Here is a 22,758-nt window from a genome sequence, read left to right as displayed (position 1 = left end):
GTAATGGATTTACTTTTAACTCAATCTAATGTTAAAATTTTAAAATGAATTTGTTTCTGGGCATATTGCGCACTAAAACTTTCTCTAGTTTCAGCTACAGAAAGTCGAGTAATGAATTTACTTTTGACTCAATCTAATATAAAATGCATTTTGTTTCCAAGCATATTTCTTATAAAGACACTTACGATTCCCAATTCCACTACTGAGCGACAAGGGACAAGGAGACTCGTCCAATACGAGAAGTTTAAATAGCATTCATTTCTGGGCATATTACTCATTAAGACATTAACAATGCCTATCATAAGTTACAGAAAGTAGAATGATAAATTTACTTAATTAATAAGGAAAGTATTTTTTCCCATGAAAATTACTCATTGAGACACCGGTTCCAGCACTTACTTTTTAAGTCAAATTTTTTCAAAACATTTAAGGCAACTAAAACAACTATTCCTGTGGTATTTGGTTTCATTTCCCAAATAGTGAAACCTTGAAAATCGATACTGATGGGTTGGGAGGGAGCTTTCGATGGAGGATTAGCATGATATTCCTTGAAATCATCTAATGTGAGGCTTCCTCCTGAATTCTTAACTTCTGAAACAATTCTTTCTGCAATAGGTCCACAATAAAATGCTTCAGCACCTTTAGATGCTATTTCCTATACAGAAAATACATGATATGTATATAACAAAATAAACAAGCGTGAGGAATTGTGAAGTTTCAATAGTAAAATTGGTTAAAAATAACTTTAAGAAGACGAAAATTCTCTGATAGGGAGGGGCATTCTTATTCGAGTTAAATAACAAAATACATGAGACTTTATTGTGAAACGTTATAAGCAACAAAATGTCAAAATGTAACAGCAAATATGAGAGAAAATATAAATATGTTTTCTTAATATAGCTCTCATATCCTTTTAGAATTATTTATATCAGTAAATTTGTACAATTCATGTGGTATATTTTTTTCACCATTAACACGTTGAATACCACGCTAATTTTACGTGGCTTGCCAGTCTGGCCATAACGGTAAATAACTACAGACTAAATTTTTAAATATTAGACACATTTTGCTAGTTTTTAAAAGGTTTAGCATGACATATCTTAAAAAAAAGTGGTGAAGTATATAAACCTACGAATTGTTTAGAAATAGTGGTGGATAAAAATCTACTCAATTGAATTTATTAAACTAAGAATCACAATTAATGAACTAGCACCTGAAAATATTTATTCACTGTCCGGAGCAAGTTGGCATCTCTGTGTATATAAATAAAACTATTTCTGTGAATTCTATATTGCATTAATTTCTTCAAACCATATTAGTAACGATAATAATATCAAAAAATTAAAAATTTACTCGAATTATGCTTTTCTAATAATCTTGGCTTCGTCGGTCACCCCCGTGGTGCTACGAACACACTCAGTGCCGATCACCAGTGACCCCCATAGCATTCAACATGTTAATTTGAAATCTACAAGTTTCTTCAAAAACTCACAGATGGCAACTTGATTCACTGTTTATAAAATTTTTTGTTTGTGTGATAACATAACATTACGTCTGAAAGTATAAATGTAGATTTTAAAGTATTGTTTTACTCACAACGATAAAGCAATAATTCAAACATGTGTACAGAGTGCCCAAAAAAATGACCACCCTGAATAACTTTTGATCTATTGGTCGGATTTTCACGTTCGTTCCAGGATTCCATCTTAATGGCTTGAGGGGATGGCCTCAAATATGCTAATTAATAAGTGAAGACGATATTTTAAGTTACGAAATCAGACGCAAAAACGTACTCTCTCTAAAAAAAAATTATTTTTTTCGACGGTTTCGTATTTTTGCCCCCCCCCCCCAAATATAAAGAGTAGCCGCAATCTGGAAAATATTATCCCAATAGTTCGTTCAGGAGAGCGCTCCAAAGTTTAGACCCCTTAATATTAATTTACTTTTTGCATATTTCGAGAACTTTTTAAGCGAATTGAAAAAATTTTGCACACAATTACAAAATACGTTTATCCAAAGATAATTCCCAAAAAAAAATTTAAAAAAAAACTTTTAGTAAATATTCAATATTTTTTATTATTTTATTTAAGAGTGATCGAAAAAAACTTTGAATTGTAAGATATGCAAATTTTTGCATCATTTTAAACAATTTAATTTTACATGGCAAAATAGAAAAAGGAAAGGAAAAGGAAGAATCGTGACACATATTAAGATCAAAGAAGAAGGGTTTATTCCAGAGGCAGTAGATACGCTTGTAGGGAGAAAAAAATGGCGATTACCACTAAGCATTTTGAAAATTGGTTTCAAAAAGTACTACCTAAATTAAGACCAAAAAGTGTTATTGTTATGGATAATGCTTCCTATCAATGTTTTAAAAAAATCGTGTTGCTTGGAGCTTTTCATTGGTTTTACGAATAATGGTCGGCGGGATTTTACACAAATACAGTCTTTGTTTTTGTTAAAGAAATTCTTTTCACCTTTTCTCTTCCAATTTAAATAACCTTACTGTTTCTAAATTTTTTCATGTTTATTTATTAAAAATAGCATTAAAATTTACTGATGATTTTTTTATTCTTCTCAATACAAAGCCATATCTGAGCAAATTGTGATAAACCCATTCCTAATCATTAATGTTATTCTCATAAATACACGTAACTCATATATTAAGCTTGATTAAACACCTTATAGAATGATTAAACAACAAATTTAGGATTAATAAAAGAAGATGCTTCAGTTAAGGCGGTTTGTTTTTCCTTTTACCTTAAGACATTTAGCCAATTTTGGTGCAGTAATTACGTCACCAGCTTGAGGAGGTTTGCCATTAATAAGGAAGTCATCTTTGTTCTTTGATTCGATGAATGCCCTGGAAGCTTTGTTCCAAACACCAGCAGTTTTGGGTGCAATGGTTACACCTTCTTCGGCCAACTTGATGACTGGTTGTAAAATATCTGACATGGAAAGCTTTACAATTAAAGAAATGAGCATCTAAATTATTAGACATCACAGGTATTGAATAAATAGTTATATCATACTAATTACAAAACGTAATATATGGTTAAATAACCTTTCCGGATCCGAAGTGTCTTAGTACGTTGAACATTCCCTCTACCGCTCCAGGTATAGATACCCAAAGTCCTTCTTGAGAATACTTTGTTTCCGACGAATGGTGGATTCCAGCATTTTGGACATTCTCTAAAGTTGTATGGAGTCCAGTTTTCCCACTAAATTAGAAATACATGAAATTATTTAACGCATCTCAAAAGTTTATTTAATAACCGCTCAACTCATATCTTTCGTGAATTAAAGTTCCCCTCTGTTTATGTGGAAAAGTAAAGTAAAGCATTCCCGCAACATTCCGTTATGGACCAAGGGGTCTACAACTTTGTGATCAAGGGCATGATGTTGGCAATGCTTTGTTAGCACTGCACACAGACAGCCTTTACTCCCCAAACAAGCTGGTACCAATCGATCTGAAACTGCAAGGGCTACAAGCCACCATTGGTGGATCTAACCCTAGTTCTTGCCAGCTCAGTGCCTCAACAACTGAGCCATCAAGACTCTGATTTCATGGAAAGGTCATTTTGAATGGATGGAAAAGAAAAGTTGAAAGATATCTCAATTAGCTGTTTACACTTACCATACAAATCCTACGTTTACAGGGCAACACAGATCTTACAAAAATTTAACAGTGAAAAAAAGGGAGACAAACCTCGATCATTTAATATATTTGAGACCCCTTCCTTTACGCATGCCCACCAATTAGTATAGATTTTCCTTAGTTTCATAAATATTCTTTCTTAGAGGTGACAAAGATTATTCCTCAATATTTATAATAAATTAGATTTCAAAGACCACTACTTAAAAACAGATAAAACAGAGTAATTAAAGATCAGACAGGCGAATATTCACGTTCTTATCCAAATTATAATATATATGTTCATGTTATAATATATATTGATATTTTTTAATAATAAAAAACAGTTTAAAAGTTATTAAAAAAATCTGTTTGATTATCAGAATTTATATTTGCACTAGAACATGAAATTCAAAGAAAAGTAATTAAAACATTTTTTCATTCATATTCAAAAAATTGTCAGCAACTGATTTTGTAAATTTAAGAAATTTCAATTATGAATAACAGTTTCTCTTAGATCCACTGGAAATGAATCCAAATTTAAAGAATTATTGTTTGGAAGTGAGCCGTGTTTGTGGAAAATTTTGTCTTCAACTCAGAAAAGCACATAGGTGTTTCATGCTGTATTTCATAACCATAAATTATTAAAATGCTAAATATTTTTTCATTATTCTATCCTAAATTAATACAAAATAATAAAAAAATATGAAAAATATGTGCGTTAAAGGGTTAAATTCGGATAAAAGTTTTATAATAATTATATTTATTTTAAAACTTCTTCTGTTGTTTACTGCCACTGGAAAAATTAATTTCCAAATGCCTCAAATATAGGAGTATGTAAACTTGAGTTCTTGGGTTATAAAATATATCTATGTAAATAAAACTAAACGTTAAAATGACACGACTAAAATCAAGTGTATTTATGACGATTGCTGAACTTTTCTTATATAGTGGTAATTTAACAATATTTAAGTAATAATAACGTAAGTACTCCCTAAACAAAGAGTCATACCAGAAATGGATGGACAATAACACGATGATGATAATGTGGGCAGCGTAAAGAGCGACTGCCTATAACCCCAACACAAATTGTTTCTCAACGACCTGAAACCGGGTAGCCTTCAAGCCGTCAACAGGGAGGGAAACCAATCCTACTCAATGAAAGCTAAATATTAAAATAGCAAAATTTTGAAACTAAACTAAGGTGTGGGACTGATACAGATGTTGTGTATAAGTTCCGTTCCGAAAAGATTGAATGATTATAACAACACAACTGTCGAATTGTATAGCTATATAATTTTAAATATGTTTCAGGTAGTTGAAGTTTTTTTTAATCGTATAGCTATATAAGATGCTATATTCTTACCTTCCATTGATCTGTTGTATACTGTTATCTGACTTCCGGTAGAAAAGACATTGAATATCGCCTCCAATGCCACTCGTGGACGGGGCTAGTATTGACACTGCCACAAATGTTGCGATTGCTGCATCGGATGCGTTTCCACCTTTTTCTAAAATCTCTGAAAACACAAATAAAGTTATATATGAAGATTTTCAAAATTAAATATGAAATTCAATCCGATAGTTGATTCACTTTGGATTGAATTTACTTCTGTTCTAAACTTGGACTTCTGGCAATCATTTCCTATTCCAAAGAATATTAAGGAAGTAAGCATGCAAAAACTGTCACAGCATCTATAAAAATGCATCGACTGATTTAATGATTATGTTGGGAAATCACATGTTAATCCTTTATTAAAATGGTGGGAATATTATGGGGGGAAAACAGTATTTGGTTTTCAATTTAAAAAAGAAAAATGGGAGACTTTAATTTAGAGATTGCTTAAGAACATTTTTCAACTGTTGAGTTGTATAGCTATATAACTTTAAATGTATTTAAGGTAGCCGAAGGAGTTTTTTGTATAGCTATAAAAGATGCTATATACAATACATTTCATTTATAATTTTTAATGATCTTCTTATTGAAATTCGTCGTAAATTTTGCCGGGCTTTTAAAAAAAAATAATAATCAACTAGTTTAACTTAAAATTGTTCGCCAAGAAGGTGCTGAAAATTCTTTTCTCCTTGTTAGCTGAGTAAGTTTTAGCTGTTCTCTTAGCTCTATAAAGAATTTGAATCTATAGCTATATAAAGCTCAAATATATGGTCGAGAAACCTATTTTTTAAAAAAATTGACTCTATTAATTTATGAATGACCAACCACATATTTTGAAATGATGTAAAAGTTGCCATTGCGAAAAAAAGTGCTCGTACATACATGTTCTAAGTGAATATTTTCTTTTGTTACGTACCAGTATCACTTTAGCTTTAAGTACACACTATGTTTTGACTTCAAATATAAGTATTTTTATTAATAACATATTATTATAGAAAAAAATATCTTTGGAAATAAATTTTTATGATGGGGGTTGCCACGGGCGATTAAAAATGCAAAAGGAACTGACTATTAAGATTCAAAATTTTATTATAAAAAAAAATAAAATTAAGAACTTTTTGTAGCAATTTTTTTTTTAGTTTAATGTTGAAAATTTCTTTAAATATGAATTATTTGAAATGCAAGACATTAGTGGTAGTTACGGTTGAATAATTAGAGATAATAAATAAAAAAAGGGAATTTACTTTCTACCATCTTTTACATTTTTAGTCGCCTGTGGCAACTCTGTTATAATGAAACACACGTTCAACCATTTTTTACTGTTTTAAAAGCCACCTTTTTTAAAAGAACACTAATCTCAAATGAGTTTGAGAGTCTATCCCATGAACTTTCATTAAATAGATACTTAACTGATAACTTATTTTAGTCTTAAAATTTGTCTTAGAGTAACATTTTAAATGTGTTCACATCTAAAACAAAATTTTAATATTTGAAATTATAAAATTGCGAAATCTTAAAATTTAGTGGTAGCCAATACTAAATAATATAATAGTTTTTTATAATTATTGTGCTTTCTCCACACCATATTGGGATGGTTTAAATCAGGTTAACCGGTTAACGCCCAGCGTCATATATTTAGGACAGTTCCTTTTTTCAAAAACGTTCATTATGGTGTGAAATTTTTTTCACAGCATTTTTATTTATCTGGGTGAATTAAAAGATTCTCAGATACCACAATGATTTAGTTATTTCTGACTAGTTCTAGAATTATAAGGAGCAAGTACTTTTTGATCTATCAAAAACTTTCTGAATGCCCTAACAGTAGAAAAACAATTAATTTCGAAAATATATTATACCACTTTTTCTATAAAACCACTTTTTGTATCATTTCAATATGTAAATTCGGGACAAAACGGGTTAAAAGAAAAAACGGGAATTTAGAACAAGACTTTATTTGCAATTTCTTAAGGGTCAAGTTATAGTAAAAATACTTTAAACAGACGCAAATTTATCAACCATTAGACATCAACAAGTTATTTTATGCAAGGTTTGAGTAGAAGGATAAAAACATGTTTTGATTTTATGTATTTTATTTTAACTTCCTTATAAATTTCTGGCTTTTTTGTAAAAATTTTTTTATTTAAATCATAATAATAATCTAAATTATAGTCAGTAATTTATCGGAATAATGTAGTTAGTTACATTCCTAATTCAATAACTTTAGTTTTAAAGTGCAATAAGACTATTAAGCATTGAACTAATTTACAAACACGAACAAGGTTGCGAATTATTACGATTTTTTCAAAATGCTTTATAAAGCGATAGACAATTAAAATCTAAGGCTTTCAGAATTTTTGGTAATTTTGCCAAGGTTTTAAAAGCCTCACCATGAATGAGCTGTGTCAAAGTAGGTTTCATTTAAACTTTTGAATAATTTACATGTAGTGATGTGGATAATAACTTTAAATCGAATTTATGCAACAAAGAATAATTCATAAAAACATAAACTTAGGTATAGTGTGGCTTTCAGGAGAACTCCTACAGACACCCACCCGTCTCGCTTCGTGGCGGGTACTAAGGTTACGAGGAAAGGTCACTTCGAATAGGGGTGAGGGGTGAATAGTTTTGTCTTAATCTTAGCGTAGGTTGTCATGAGTAAACCAATCGACACCTTCTTTCCTCCATTTTACCCCCATTAGAAATGTGCTCCAGCTTGTTACCATAGGAGCAGACAACCCCAGACTTCTCCTCAAAGCCGCACTGACATTTTTCCGCAAAGCGTAGAAAGTTAGCAGACTTGGTTGACATTTACGACAAAACATGATAGTTAACGAATAAAACAGCATACCTAGTCCAATCTTTGTAGCTATTGGTTGCTCAGAACATACAGCTGCTTTCTTTGTAATCAATGATGACGTATTTCCATATAAACTCATTTTAAAAGCAATACTTCTATAAATTTCAAAATATAAGTAAAAAAATATATACGTTATCTACATTCATAGTAAAATTTTTAAAAAGCGTAACTTTAACTTTTGGAATCGAAAATTATAGTATATGATTCGAAAGCAATAGCAATAATATGAAACAATTTTATTTCTATTTCTTTCATTATTACTTTTAATTTTATTTTGCAGCTTAATAATTTTAATTATTTTTATCAATAATTTATCAAACTTTTTTTTCAAAGTATTTTCTAAAGTAGTAGACTCTTAAAAACTAAATCTTTCAGAATTTTTGAAGCCTCACTACAAGATAGCTGGGGCAAAGTGGGTTTCACATAAACTTTTGAATCAATTACACGTAATATCAGGTAATATGTAATAAGTGAAAAAATATAATAAATAAAATGAATTAATTTATTTTTAAACTAACATTATTTTAAAGCAGAATTCAATTAAAAAGAGTTAAGAAAATTGCTCTAAATTATTGCCAACTATTATTTCTCATTTAAATATTGTTAATAAATTAGAATTAAACGTAAAATAATGCTGTTTATGAATAAAAATAATAAATAATTCGAAAATGTCTAGAATACCTAACAATTAGCTGCTGCATTCGAACCCGGGACGACCTATCGTTATTCAGGTTCTTTACCACTGAGCCACGGCACAGCAAGTACGCTTAAATTTAACACCAAAATAAAGCGCTCTTGAATTTTCAAGCATATTGTTTTCGTAAATTGTCCGGCTTGCATCCGTAATTAATTTTAAGAGTTAATATTCTTAAAATTTTCTACTATTATATAAAGCTTCACTCCAAAGTAAAATTTTCCGCGCCATGCTTTCCTTTTGTTATTAATTATTGAAAATTCGATACGGATAAATACCCAGGATTTTCTATAATTAAATTCGTTATTTTTTGTTTATGAGAAAGAGAAACTCACGCAGCCTCTTTGTGCACGATTGAAGATTATAAACTTGTTCTGTAATAATAACTGGCAGTTTTAATTTAATTTTTTTACTAAAATAAACTAATTTTTCTACTAAATTTCTACTAAATTCAATGAAATAAACTAACCATCACATAAAAACAAAATTCTGTGATGAAAATACATAAAACAATAAATTATTAGGCATAACAGTTAATAACTTTTGTGCTAGAAAATTAGCTTAATTTGCCTGAGTTTTATAGAAAAACTTTGTTTTATAAAAAAATGAAAAATACGAGGCAATTTAGCATAAATATATATTTAATTTAATAATATTTATTTTCAATACTAAAATGTTTTAAATTTTTGCTCTGATTTCATGTATCCCATCATACAACCAGCTTTTAAATATCGGTCAACAGTAAAATCACCGATTCCGTTAGCATGGATACAAATAAGATATCGTTATTTGATATCAGCCCAATTATATTAATTCCGTTGAAATATTGTTATCTGAAATACGGTATCGACACTTTATAAGAAGTCTTGCATTGATCCGAATCTGATACAACCAATACCATGCCAATAAAATGCCGATATAAGACGGTCCGATGACCGACAGTTGCCGATATCACCGACAACGGGCCGCAAAGTTAACGACCTAATGTGTTTGCTGGGAAGTAATGAATGGTGTAAATGCCCCATGGATTACATCACCCATCAAATACTTTAAAGGAAACCAGCTTATTTATTGATTTTTTTTTAAACACAAAATGGCCAAAACAGTGTAAGTTGTTGCTTAAACTATTGTAATCACAAAGATTATAAAGAAATGTCATGGTGTGTTCGGTTTTTACCTTTACTTAATATCCAAACTTCCTAAAACAGATTCCTGCAGCTAGCTTAAGTCACACTTATTGCAAGGTAACTTAGACATTTACACACGTCAACGTAGAGTGTAATTGTGTAGACCAGCGGTTCCCAGATGATTCTCCTCGGAACCGAGGGGTTCCGTACTGGACGGCTCACACGGGTTCCAAGAGTCATTTATTATTAGTCCTATCATGTTATTAATATCCAAACAACACACCATCATTTATTGGACATTTTGGTTAATGAAATTATTTAAGTGAAATAATTAAAAAAGAATTAGAAAAGTTTTTAAAAAAAATATTTCTCCCAATAATAATATATTGAATAAATTATGGAGAGAATATGCATTTATAAAAAAATTGCATTATTATTGCTCATTGAACTTTTCCATTCCATATAAAAATCAAATGAATGAAATATAAAATCATGATCAAAATCTAGAATGAAGAATTAAGTTCCTCGGTAAACCATTTGAAAGCTATAAGCTGCGTATGCAAATACCAAAAACAAATTCAAAACTAGTCTAAATTCCACTCCAGATTTTCGAATTGATATGTTGATTATAGATGATAGATAACTCATTTTAAGATTATTATTGGTAAAACGATAATTGAATAAATTTACGACTTCACATTAAATATGATCAAAATGATTCGTTATTATTATTTTTTTAGTTAGTATATTCACAGCTATTAATTTTAATTATTAGCTTGGGTGTTCCTCCAAAAGATGTTCAATCATTTAGGGTGTCACAGCCGTTAAAAAACTGGGAACCACTTTTGTAGATCAAAGTTTTACAACAAGTAATCTCCAAAGTCAATGCTCAGAAATAGGAAAATGCTTTTTAACCGGTTAACGCCCAGCGTCATATATTTAGGACAGTTCCTTTTTTCAAAGACATTCATTGTGGTGGGAAACTCTTTTCAGTATTTTCATTTATCTGGATAAATTAAAAGATTCTCAGATACCATTATGATTTAGTTATTTCTGATTAGATCTAGAATAAGAAGCAAGTACTTTTTGATTTATCAAAGACTTTTGGAATGCCCTAACAGTAGGAAAACCAATTAATTTCGATAATATATAATACCACTTTTTCTATAAAACCACTTTTTCTATAAAACCACTTTTCGTATCATTTCAATATATAAATTCGGGACAAAATGGTTTAAATAATAAAAATGAATAAATGATTTAACAGGATTTCCATGGGTCGAAGAAACAATTTAATTGCTTTAACGGAAAGGAGGATCACATAAAATATTTCTAGTCACCGCTATATTTTACATAGTAAATAAAATCAATTTATATTAAAATTGCATCCTGTCAGTAATGAAAGGGTTAATATAAAGTGGTAACAGAGGCAGAAAAAATTTCTCCAACTATCAAATATTTCTAAGTCTCGTGGATGCCCAGTTCAAATTTCTTCTCAACTTTTCGATATACTTTGCAAGCAATAATGTTTTCGTAGCAAAGCGTTTTGTTATTTTAAACATTTAAGAAAAATTTATGCTTTTAAAAAAAAAAATTCAAACATGATATGCAAACGAAAAAAATAATTAAAAAATTTCCAGAACCATTTTTTTTTTTTTTTTTTTTTANTTTTTTTTATTTTTTTTTTTTTTTTTTTTTTATTTTTTTTTTTACACTAAGCACTGATTCTCAACCTTTTTTTTTTGTTGAGGCAAACTTATAACGATTTCGAATGACGGGACACAATGAAAAAATTTAGATTAAAACTTGTTTAATTACCTATTTTACACCGTGTTAAATAGTTTGTGATAATAATTTTGAATGTGAAATATAATACTATGTACTACAAAAGCACAATGGGGATTAATTATTTCTCTCGACCAACAAAAGGGATTAATTATTTCTTTCGACCAATTTTTTATTAGTTAGTAACAGTTATTTATTTTTTTGCTAGTAATTAATTGTTAGCTTGTTTTCTATAATTATTAACTGCTATTTTTTGTGATTTCTTGTTAACTAGTTTTTTTGCTAATTATTAATTGTTAGATTAATTTTTGTTAGTTATCCTTTGTTAATTTGTTTTTCATATATTTGTTTTTTTAGTTATCATTTGTTAATTTGTTTATTAATTGCATAGCTTACTTTAATGATTAGCTCATACAACATTTTTTAAAATTGTGTGTCATATACAATTTAAACACTTCCATCTTATTTTAAGATTGTCAGAGACAATACAGTCGCCGACAAAGATGTTCACGCTGTTAAAACGTGGAAAAATTATAAAAAGTATGCATATATATATACACTTTTCTTTAATTTAAACTTTACTCATAATAAAAAAAAGCATTATATTTTTTATTATATCATTTCTAATATTTGGCGGCACATTTTAGAAATTTGGCGGCACATTTTAAGAATTTGGCGGCACACAAAAGTGCCGCGGCACAGTGGTTGAAAAACACTGCACTAAAGCACCTAAGGGAAGGAGGACGGCATTCAAACTCTGAATTTGTTATTTGAAGACGAGTTTACGCAATCACCGTTTAAAACTGGTCTATGTTAACAAAAGCCAGCCAGATTGTGTCTGCGATTACTAAACCTAGATTATGCCACCGCGTTGCACGGGTAAAACATAATTTTGTAAAAATAATTTCTTTTCTCTTATAAGAAGAAGAACGAAATAAGTGTATCTTACCTGTCGGCAATTGGTAACACATTCTAAACTCGCACAGAAAAGATAAAGCATTAGAAAAATCTTCTTACTATCTAGCGATAACAGATTTCTTATCAATAAATAGAAATCTTCAGAAAAACATATTAGTCGTTTAGCGTAAATTAAGTTTAATAATGAGTCTTTCATTTTTCATGTAACTTAAGTTTTAAGACATAACTATACCCTTTTATAAAACTTTTATCTTCATTTAAGTCCTAATTGCTTGATAATTATAAAATATATATAGACAAAATTGATAAATATATTATTCCAAATCAATGCCTATTTATGTGCATTGTTCTCATCAATGCCTTCTTATGTGTACTTTTACAAGTCCGTCTCAATCAGTTTACCCCATCTGAATCAAGCCGATCGGCCTGTGTAGGGGGCAGGGAACTGTCCTTGCATCAGAAAGGTTCTGGCTTCGAATCCCGGGCGAGGCATGGATGTTCTTCCTGTACAATCTGTTCTCTGTACAATCTGTCCTTACTGTGGGAGCCACGTTGGCCCACCTAAGATGGTGCCCCTGAAAGAGAGGTCAACAAAATTGTCCTGTAGATGCCTGAATTGACGGATGTTAACACAGAAAAAAAAATTATTAAAACTATATTTTCTTCAAATATAAATTATTAAAACTATATTTTTTTCATCTGTTAACACCTAAATCGTTTAACCACTTCTCTACTCTATCTAACCATCTTTTTCTAGGTCTTCCTCTTTTTCATTTTTCTTCCGGTGCTTGAAAGTTTTTTCTTTTTTTTTTCCCTGCAGGATTCTCACATCGGTATATCGAAATACATGTCCTAGCCACCTTATTTGAGACACTTTTACCATTTTAACAATGTTAGGTTTTTTGTATTTTGATTGTAATTTATGGTTGTAACGAATTCTCCAGGTTCCGTTTTCTCTTACTGCACCAAAAAATTTTCTTCACATTTTTCTTTCGAAAGTCATCAGTTTCTCTTCGTCTGCTTTGTTAATTGCCCAGAATTCGCTGCCATATAAAACTATTGGTCTTACTACTGTATTTTTATGTACAACTGTACAACTGTGTCTTGTACAACTGTATTTTTATTTCACAACTTATGTATTTAGATTTGAACTGATTTCGCAATCAATGATAACATTTATTAGCCATATTGAATCTATTTTTGATTTCCATTTTTATGTCATTATTAACTATTGTGCCTAAATATTTAAATTCAGTTACTTGTTCAAACTCATATTTATTTTCAGTGGTTCCAGATTTGTGATTATGTTTGTTATTGCTATGAATTTGGTTTTTTCTTCGTTGACTGAAAATTCTATGTTTTTTTGCTGCTGTCTCGAGTGCACAAAAAGCTGTTACTATAGCTTCTCTAGTTCTTCCCGCGATATCGATATTGTCTGCAAATGCTAGCAGTTGTAAGGATTAAACAAATATTGTGTTCTACATTTGTATACCAGAGGCTCTAATTGCCTTTTCTAGTATTATATTAAAGAGATGACATGACACTCGAGACGAAAGTGGTTGGCTGGTTCTAATGCCACTTGCCACACGGGCAAGCCTGCTTGGTTAACACGTTCACGCCGGGAAAAGTGAAAATACTGGTACGGAAAAAGAGAAAATACTGGTAGAAGAACTATTTCAATATTAGATAATATTCGGGACGAATTAATCTATTCTCAACAATAACAACTCACTGTAAGGAAATTTATAACGGCGAAGAAGCAAATTCAATATAAAAATTGCATCTGTTAACAAAAATTGGTAGTTATGGATTTTTATTATTCCCGGAAAAAAACTAAAAAATGAAATTTATTGTTACCAGTTTTTACTCCAGTGCGCTGCAGTAAAATGACACAATCTAGCGTGACAGACCGGTGGGTTACCCCGGCGTGAACGTGTTAAACCGAGCAAATTTAAGGCACAGTGTGCGTTTCTTGTTTTTCAGTGGTGCCATCTATGGCCAAGAATTTGACTTCTGCCACATCATACGTCGCACTCGCTTATAGGGCGGACCCATTCATTCTCAATGACCTAACTATCGATAATATCAGCAAAGTTGAATGAAAGCTTCTTCAGAGAAGCCACCAAGTGCACCAAATGTAACTACAATCAAATATGTAGTTTTCAACTCATCAAAGAAAATACTAAACCCTCTTCTGGCTCTGCATTTTTACTTTCAGGTGGGGTATGGTCTAAATTTTTTAATTAACTACTTTTGTTCCCCCCTCTCTAAACGTTGACGAGTCCCATCACCAGCATGAAGTCCACTTAAGTGGTAGGATACGCGGGGGTGATTGAATGAGTTATTTCTGTTTTAAGTTTAATTTACTTTCATTTGAATTGTTAATTTAGCCTTGCTCTTTGCACAGTCCAGTGCTTTAATGTGCTCACCTCATGATAAAGAAGATGCTCCTTCGGGGGGCTCTTCTGTTAGATAACACAATGATTTTCAACACACAATTATATGATTTCAGATCCAAATCACCGAAGACTATCCGTATACAAAATGGTGACGCTAAATCTGTCGTGGTCGCAAAGTTCTCCACGATCCCACAACAAATCAATACTTCTGGAGGCTCTGGTTCAGGTCTAAATTACGACCTGCGGATGGATGGTGTGTGAATGCCCTATCTGTCTCCNAAGCATATACTGAAAGAAAACACAAATAATTAAATTCGAAAAGGATAAAACTTCTTTGAAAACAACAACAATCATTTCAACATCAAACATCAACATCAACAACAACAATCATTTAAAGCAAATAAAATCACAATGAATAAAATTCAAAGGTAACTGTTTAAAACTATAATAGATGTATATTCTTTTATACTAAATTTGCTTTCGGAAAATGAATAAATGTAATAAATTTTTTTTGATATTTAGGAATGTAGGCATAGTGCTTTATAGAAGTGTAAAAGGCAACAGTTGCAAACAAAACAAAAATATTTTCTTACAAGTAACACATTTATTATTCTAATACTACTAGTAAATTAAATATCACTGTTAAAATACAAGTTGAAAACAACATACAAGTTGAAAACAACATACAACATACAAGTTAAAATTAAATACAAGTTAAAATACATAAATATACACTATTTGCTAATTTATTTTTAAAAAAATTCTGGTTAGGCTATCAAATCCAACAAATGCTAACTCGTGAATTTTCACTGCAAAATAATTCACTTTAATACATTGATAATCTAATAAATTCCTACCAAACTGATAAAATTTGAAACAGTTAAATCAATCTTAAACTTCCCATAATTATCAACTCTTCCTTTATCAGGATCAACAACATTCCAATTCAATCCATAACTTTGACCTTACCTTAGAAGTAAATTTATACCTTAGAAGTAAATTTAACATTATTCTGAACATGGGCTAAGGCTCTTCGTCTTTAAGGCTGTCCTTTTCTGTAACTATAGCGTCTAGTTCTATATCTGGTATTACTTCTAGTAGCTTGTCTATAATTTGATCCAGTAACTCGTCATCGATATCGTCTTTTAACGCTATATTTAGCCATTGCACTATTCACTATCATTATCTGAAAAAATATCGATTTTTGTGCTATCCTTATATAATGAATAGTATTCCTTGGGCACTTCAAAATCATCTTCATTAACCCCATTTTACATAAATGAGATTCAAATGCAAGCTTCGTTTTATAAGAAGCTAGTGTCTTACCACAATTCAATCTAATCAAATATTGATATCTTTTCCACATTTGAGGAATATCACATTTATCAAACACTTCTCTCCATGTGTCATAATTATCATAAGCATATTTAATATAGGTCTCATTATCCAATTTATTATTCTCTATAGTAGTATCAGCTACTTTAAAATTATCTTGCAAATACTGTTTAGTTTCATCAAAGTTATGCTGTAAAACCCTTCGAGTGTTTTTCATGTACTCTTTAAGACTTTTAGAAGTATTTACTACTAAAACGTTAATGCCATTAACACCAGGTTTCGATATAAATTTATAAACCACGTTACTCACAAATCGTTTAAAATTATTTTTGGCTTGAGCTTTAGTCAATAATACCATCATATGTAAATGAGGCTTACCATTCTTATGTGGTTCAATAACATAATCTGCCTCATCACATTTCTGATCGATTAATCCAAATATTTTATTCGCTTTCGGATGCGATACACATTCTTTTGTCGAAACGGTCACAAAATACGCTCTGCAATCCTGTTCCATATTAAATTTTTAACAATCCTTATAATATATTTTTTAATAAAAAATAAAGTGATCAATTAAACCCGTTGTCATCTTTTATATAATTGTTATCTCTATTCCTTATCTAAAATAGTGAACTTTAACTATTCTTTATCTAAAATGGTGAAATTTATAATTTCGTTATTCATTGTCTGAATGTTTATCATTTCTGGAACATTCGATGAGTGTCACGAGTGTGCTTGTATTCCTCTTGTTGCCAAGGTATTCCTGAGATGTGAGGGCTTCCAAAACTTCGTCAATTGTCGAGTTTAATCGGTAGAGCGATTTTACGAACGATTGCAACACTGTCTGCTTTATCTAAACATGCTTTTATTCGTAGAATCGGGCTATCTTCTTTCATATTTTTAGAAATTAATATTCTTTATTTATTTTGCCACAGATTTTATGCAGTTATGATCAATCACTAATAGATATGGAATTCTGTAATAATTATAAAAACATTACAATGCATGTTGATCATTTTGAAATATGTTGAGTTGGTGTTTGGAATTTTGTCTGACATATTTTTTGCTTTTTTTAATTGGATTTCTTTTTTTGAAAAAGATAACGTTCATTAGATCTTTCTATTTAATATATAGGTTTAACAAGTTGCTTTGCACTAATTGGTATTAAGTATTGGTATATGTTCTTCATGTCCATTATCTGATATAGCTATAGTTTGAAATTGTTCTATGCTATCTCTTCGAAGATAAAAAACTTGATATTGAAGTACATAAATGATAAAAAAAATTTCCACCCCTAATTAAAAAGAAAACTACGTATATATTTTCTAATTCTTTAAAAGAGTTTTTTCATCAAGCTTAGTTTTTTGAAAAAAAATTTATTTGATATTTAAAATCGAACAATTTAAATCAAATTAATTTAAATAGCGTTTATTGATTAGTAGGTGTAGTTTTAATCTGTTTATCAAATATATGTGATTATGTATATATTACGTTGTTTTACTCTAGGTCCTGTTCCTGTTTTATAATAAGAAGTACTTATAGAAACTAATGTTGGCTGGAAACCTGTAATAAATTGTAATAATTCCTTTTATTGATAGATGAATTGTAGTGGTATCATCCATGAAGAATTTTCTACCCCAGATAAAAGTTGGATAAAAATTATTATTATAATATCTTGTTATTGTAACTAAAATTGTCTGCAACTTAAAGAAATGTCTACCTTTTTAAAATGTTTGACTTATGAGCAGGATCGTTGATTTTACAAATTCTTATGGAAAAAAAACTTTTACATAATTTATTTTTGCTTTGTTTTACTAAGACATTTCTCTTAAAAAGCATAGAAGTAAAATTATTCAACAATCAAGAATATTTTCTAGTTAAGGATTAAGCTTAGGGGAGAGTGGCTCACTTTGGGACACTTTATATTTTCATTTTTGATCAATTATTGTCAAAATTTTACCTGGTATTCTTGTAACATTTGAAACCATTTTTAACTAGGTTTTGATTTTGTATCTGTCATAGAAAATATTTAAAAAAATGTTTAGTTACCCTGTTATTTGTCCCAAGGTGTAACTCTTAGTGGGGCACCTTGGGACAATTAAAAAGATGAGAAAAGTTCAGTAGAAATTTTTTAAAAATAGTATAATTAAATAAATTTAAATTTTTCAATTTTGTTAATAAATTTTGAATTGTTAGTTTCAACTTCTTGTAGGCAAATAAAATTTTTCAGAATCAAATACCAAACCTAAGGAACGTTCAAAACTTTGCTCTGCTTAAGTTTTAACAAAATGTAATTGGAATCTATGTATGATTTTTTGAGCTAAATAAATATAGCAGATTGATTCACTATTCTCAAAACTGATAGCTCTTACTCATATCTCCATCAACTCTTTTAACGCAACCTACAAAGGTAACAACAGATCTTTAACCAGAAAATTTGATGTGAGCAAAATCTCCAATATTGGACAAATGGAACCATCTTCCTATGAAATGGATATTTTTTCCACCGTCCATATTATAGCGTGTATTTCTTGGATGAGTTTAGGCTCTTTTATGTTCAGGAGCCATCCGGTCCTGCCGAACTGTTGTTATTAATCTTATTTATCGCTCTTTCAACTTCAATCCAGGGAAGGGAAGTGGTTCTAGTTTCTCGGCTCGTGGGATCTTGATTATATATATCATCCTCTGTTCCCTCTAAAGTATCTTTTCCTTTAAAAGCCTTTTTGAAATCTGTGTATTTGATCTGTCGTTGATCTGCCTTTTTGAGAATCATACTGGTATTTCCCAATTACTCTGCTAGTATAAGTAACAATTTGTTCTGCCGGGATGATAGTCAATATCTTGTATGATGTGTTCAAGAGAGTAATTCCTCTATTCTTAGAGTCCAGCCTGTCTCTTTACTCGTAATTAAACAGATGGAATCAGCTTCCCGTTCAATGAGTATTTTTTCCACTGTCCATACACGAACTAAACTCAGTGGCACGACAGCCTAAAGAAGGCCAGTCCCCATCTCAGTTTTCTTGACCTTGGGCTCTGGGGTGCAGGAGCAGTTGTTCCGCTTAGGTAGTCAGCCATACGCGGAACCCCCAGTGTTTAGTTCCCAAGCATGCTTGGTACTCATTTATAGACCCACTGAAGGGATGAAAGGCTGAGTCAACCTTGCCGGGCCCGAGGATTGAACCCAGGACCTGCGGCACGGGAGCGTGAAGTGCTACCACTCAGCCACCGGGCGTTCCATACACAAACTATAATAGCCTATTTCTTTGATGAGTTTATGCTCCTTTATTTTCTGGAACTTGGCAGTGATGCCATACAAAACTGTTGTTATTTTGTTTCTTTATTGCTCTTTGACAGAGCCGTTTTTATGTTCATAGGGGCCCTGGGCCTGTCATTATCTGGGGGGCCCTTATGAGTAAATTTAGAGAAAAATTTTTTATTTTGAATAATTTTTTAATTTTTTTTTATTTTAAGAGTAAAAAAACATATAAATTAATTATAAAAACTTATATACATTATTTTTATCGAAAATTTAAGGTAACAATACTTTTCGCGCTTTTTGAGAGGCGAATCTTCTATCACATCATCAAAATCAATTTCCTGTAAGACATACAGTTTGCTTTGCAGCTCAAAATCTGTAAGACTTAGAAACATCAAATTATGAAGGTGTGCAGAAAATATGCTAGGAGTTAGAAAGAATACAAGAAAATACAGTTTGATTATTAGGTTTTTTTTTATAATCGTTGANTGCCATTGCCCGGTATATATTTGCCTGATTCTCCAAACACTGATGTTTCTTCTAATCTATCGTCAGTAAGTATTAAAATATAGAATAAATATATCAAATAAATATAATAATACCAACGAATAAATTAATATAAAATTGGATATAACAAATATTTCGGATATTCACCGAAGCGACTATGTGATTGTTGACATTCAACGGTGAGAGTCGACATTCTCCAGATTTCGGTCATTCACCGTAACATATATATTGCTAAAAATATGGAAAATAATAAAGATTAATGACAAGAAAAGAAAGAAATTATTAAAATAAAATAATTTTTAAAAATATTAAAAAAAAAATTATTGAGAAAAAAAACTTAATAAAATCGGAAAACAAAATAAAGAAAAGCTATCCTATGAAAACGACTTGCGTAAAATCCCTTTAGATTTTAGTATAATTATTTTTCCATGATAGTAATGTTTTTTTTTTTCCTATTGAATTTCATTTCCAAGAGCAGACAACTGAAACACTTTTATTTCGATTACTTTCATTATTATTTTTAATTTTATTTTACAGCTCGATAATTTAATTTTTATCACTAATTTATAACGTTAATCAATAATTTATAACAAAAGTTTTTTTCTTTCTTTCTTTTTTCAAAGTATTTTATAAAGATGTAGACAATTAAAAACTAAAGTAGCCAGTAGTGTAATTTGGTTATAGGATTTGTTTTCAAGTAAGTTTTTGAGCGTTTCATTCTTATCTCTTGATTCTCTCGATTTTATACTTTTGTATTTCTTAACGTATTTTATATTTTGTATTGTATTTTTTCTTCTTTGGCGAAACCTTTGGGGAACAGACAACAGAGTGAGCAATTTAGACATTTGTCGTGCTCTCTCGATGGAAAAGGTTTTGCATTTATGACTTCCGGAGCTGGTACCCCCTGAAGACGTCAGCTTCGGTTGTCTTATTTTTTCATAATTATCATTTTCCATTGTTTCTTTTGTTTCAATTCCTTTTGGAATTTCAGCAGCTTAGCACGTTGTACAAGTTTTAATTGCTTTAATCATTTTGAATTCTGTTATTATTATGAAGAAAAGTGGGTTTCATATAAACTTTTAAATCAATTACATGTAGTGGTATACATGTGATGAATTGTATAATCCATGCCCCATGGATTACATCGCCCATCAAATACTTAAAAGGAAACCAGCTTATTTATTCTTTTTTTTTTAGCACAAAACAGCCGAAACAGTGTAAGTTGTTGATTTTATAACTATTGTAATTATAAAGATTATTAGAAAATGTCATGGTGTGTTCAGTTTTTACTTTTACTTAATATCCAAACTAAAAATAATGAAGGAAATATTAAATCATGATCAAAATCTAGAATAAATAATTATGGTTCTCGGTAAACTGTTCTCAACGTTTATAAGAGTTCTTTTTTGAAAACTATAATTCAGCGTACTTTATTCGTTTGCAAGTACCAAAAACAAGTTCAAAACTAGTCTTAATTCCACTCCAGATTTTCGAATTGATATGTTGATCATATATGATATGATTGATAATGATTGATTGATATATGATTGATAACTCATTTTAAGTTTATTATTAGTAAAACGATAATTGAATAAATTTCCGACTTCACATTAAATATGATCAGAATAATTATTATTTTTTAGTTAGTATATTCACAGCTGCTAATTTTTATTATTAACTTGGGGGTTCCTCCAAAAGATGTTTAATCATTTAGTGTTCCATAGCCGTAAAAAAAACTGGGAACCACTTTTGTGGACCAAAGTTTTACAACAAGTAATCTCCAAAGTCAATACTGTGAAATAGGAAGGTGCTTTTTAAATAATAAAAATGAATAACTGATTTAACAGGATTTCCATGGGTCGAAGAGAAATTTAATTGCTTTAACGGAAAGGTGGATCACATAAAATATTTCTTGTCACCGCTATATTTTACGTAGTAAATAAAATCAATTTACATTAAAATTGCATCTTATCAGTAAGGGTTAATTTAAAGTGGTAACCAAGGTAGAAGAAATTTCTCCAACTATGAAATATTTTTATGACCCGTGGATGTCCAGTTCAAATTTTTTCTCTACTTTTCGATATACTTTGCAAGCAATAATGTTTTCGTAGCAAAGAATTTTGTTATTTTAAACATTTATGAAAAATATATAGTTACTTTTTTAAAAAAATTTCAAACATGATGTGCAAACTAAAAAAATAATTGAAAACTTTCCAGAACCATTTTTTTTTTTACTTTAAAGCTGTGATTCGCAACCTTTTTTTTGTTGCGGCACTCTTTTAACGATTTCGAAATTTGACGGCACACAATGAAAAAAATTAGATTAAAAGTTGTTTAATTACCTATTTTACACTGTGTTAAATAGTTCGTGATAATAATTTTGAATGTGAAATAAAATAATATGTACTACAAAAGCACAATGGGGATTAATAATTTTTCTCGACCAACAAAAGGGATTAATTATTTCTTTCGACCAATTTTTTATTAGTTAGTATCAGTTATTTATTTTTTTGCTAGTTATTAATTGTTAGCTTGTTTTCGATAATTATTAACTGTTATTTTTTGTGATTTCTTGTTAACTAGTTTTTTTGCTAATTACTAATTGTTAGATTAATTTTTGTTAGTTATCTTTTGTTAATTTGTTTTTAACATATTGGTTGTTTTAGTTACCCTTTGTTAATTTGTTTATTAATTGCATAGCTTACTTTAATGATTAGCTCTTACAACATTTTTTAAAATTGTGTGTTAAACACTTCCATCTTATTTTAAGATTGTCAGAGACAATACAATCGCCGACGAAGATGCTATCACGCTGTTAAAGCGTGGGAAAATTATAAAAAGTATATATAT

At 30.1% G+C, this 22,758-nt stretch overlaps 1 protein-coding gene across 1 annotated transcript in view; it reads right to left on the bottom strand.

The window, feature by feature from the left end:
- Positions 1–22,758, bottom strand: part of LOC107436763 (glutathione hydrolase-like YwrD proenzyme) — a 36,619-nt gene that overhangs the window by 7,677 nt on the left and 6,184 nt on the right. Inside the window, exons 2-6 of the mRNA XM_071186396.1 lie at positions 7,879–7,982; positions 5,001–5,154; positions 3,065–3,221; positions 2,761–2,961; positions 400–655 (exon numbers count right to left, since the gene is read on the bottom strand). Coding sequence (XP_071042497.1) covers positions 400–655; positions 2,761–2,961; positions 3,065–3,221; positions 5,001–5,154; positions 7,879–7,966 — 856 coding nt within the window. The 5' untranslated portion in view covers positions 7,967–7,982. The remainder of the gene's footprint in view (positions 1–399; positions 656–2,760; positions 2,962–3,064; positions 3,222–5,000; positions 5,155–7,878; positions 7,983–22,758) is intronic.

Source organism: Parasteatoda tepidariorum, chromosome 10, assembly GCF_043381705.1.
Source record: "Parasteatoda tepidariorum isolate YZ-2023 chromosome 10, CAS_Ptep_4.0, whole genome shotgun sequence".
Classification (NCBI taxonomy): Eukaryota; Metazoa; Arthropoda; class Arachnida; order Araneae; family Theridiidae; genus Parasteatoda; species Parasteatoda tepidariorum.
Note: the sequence above shows the minus strand (reverse complement) of the source record. Positions and strands in the feature narration are given on the sequence as shown.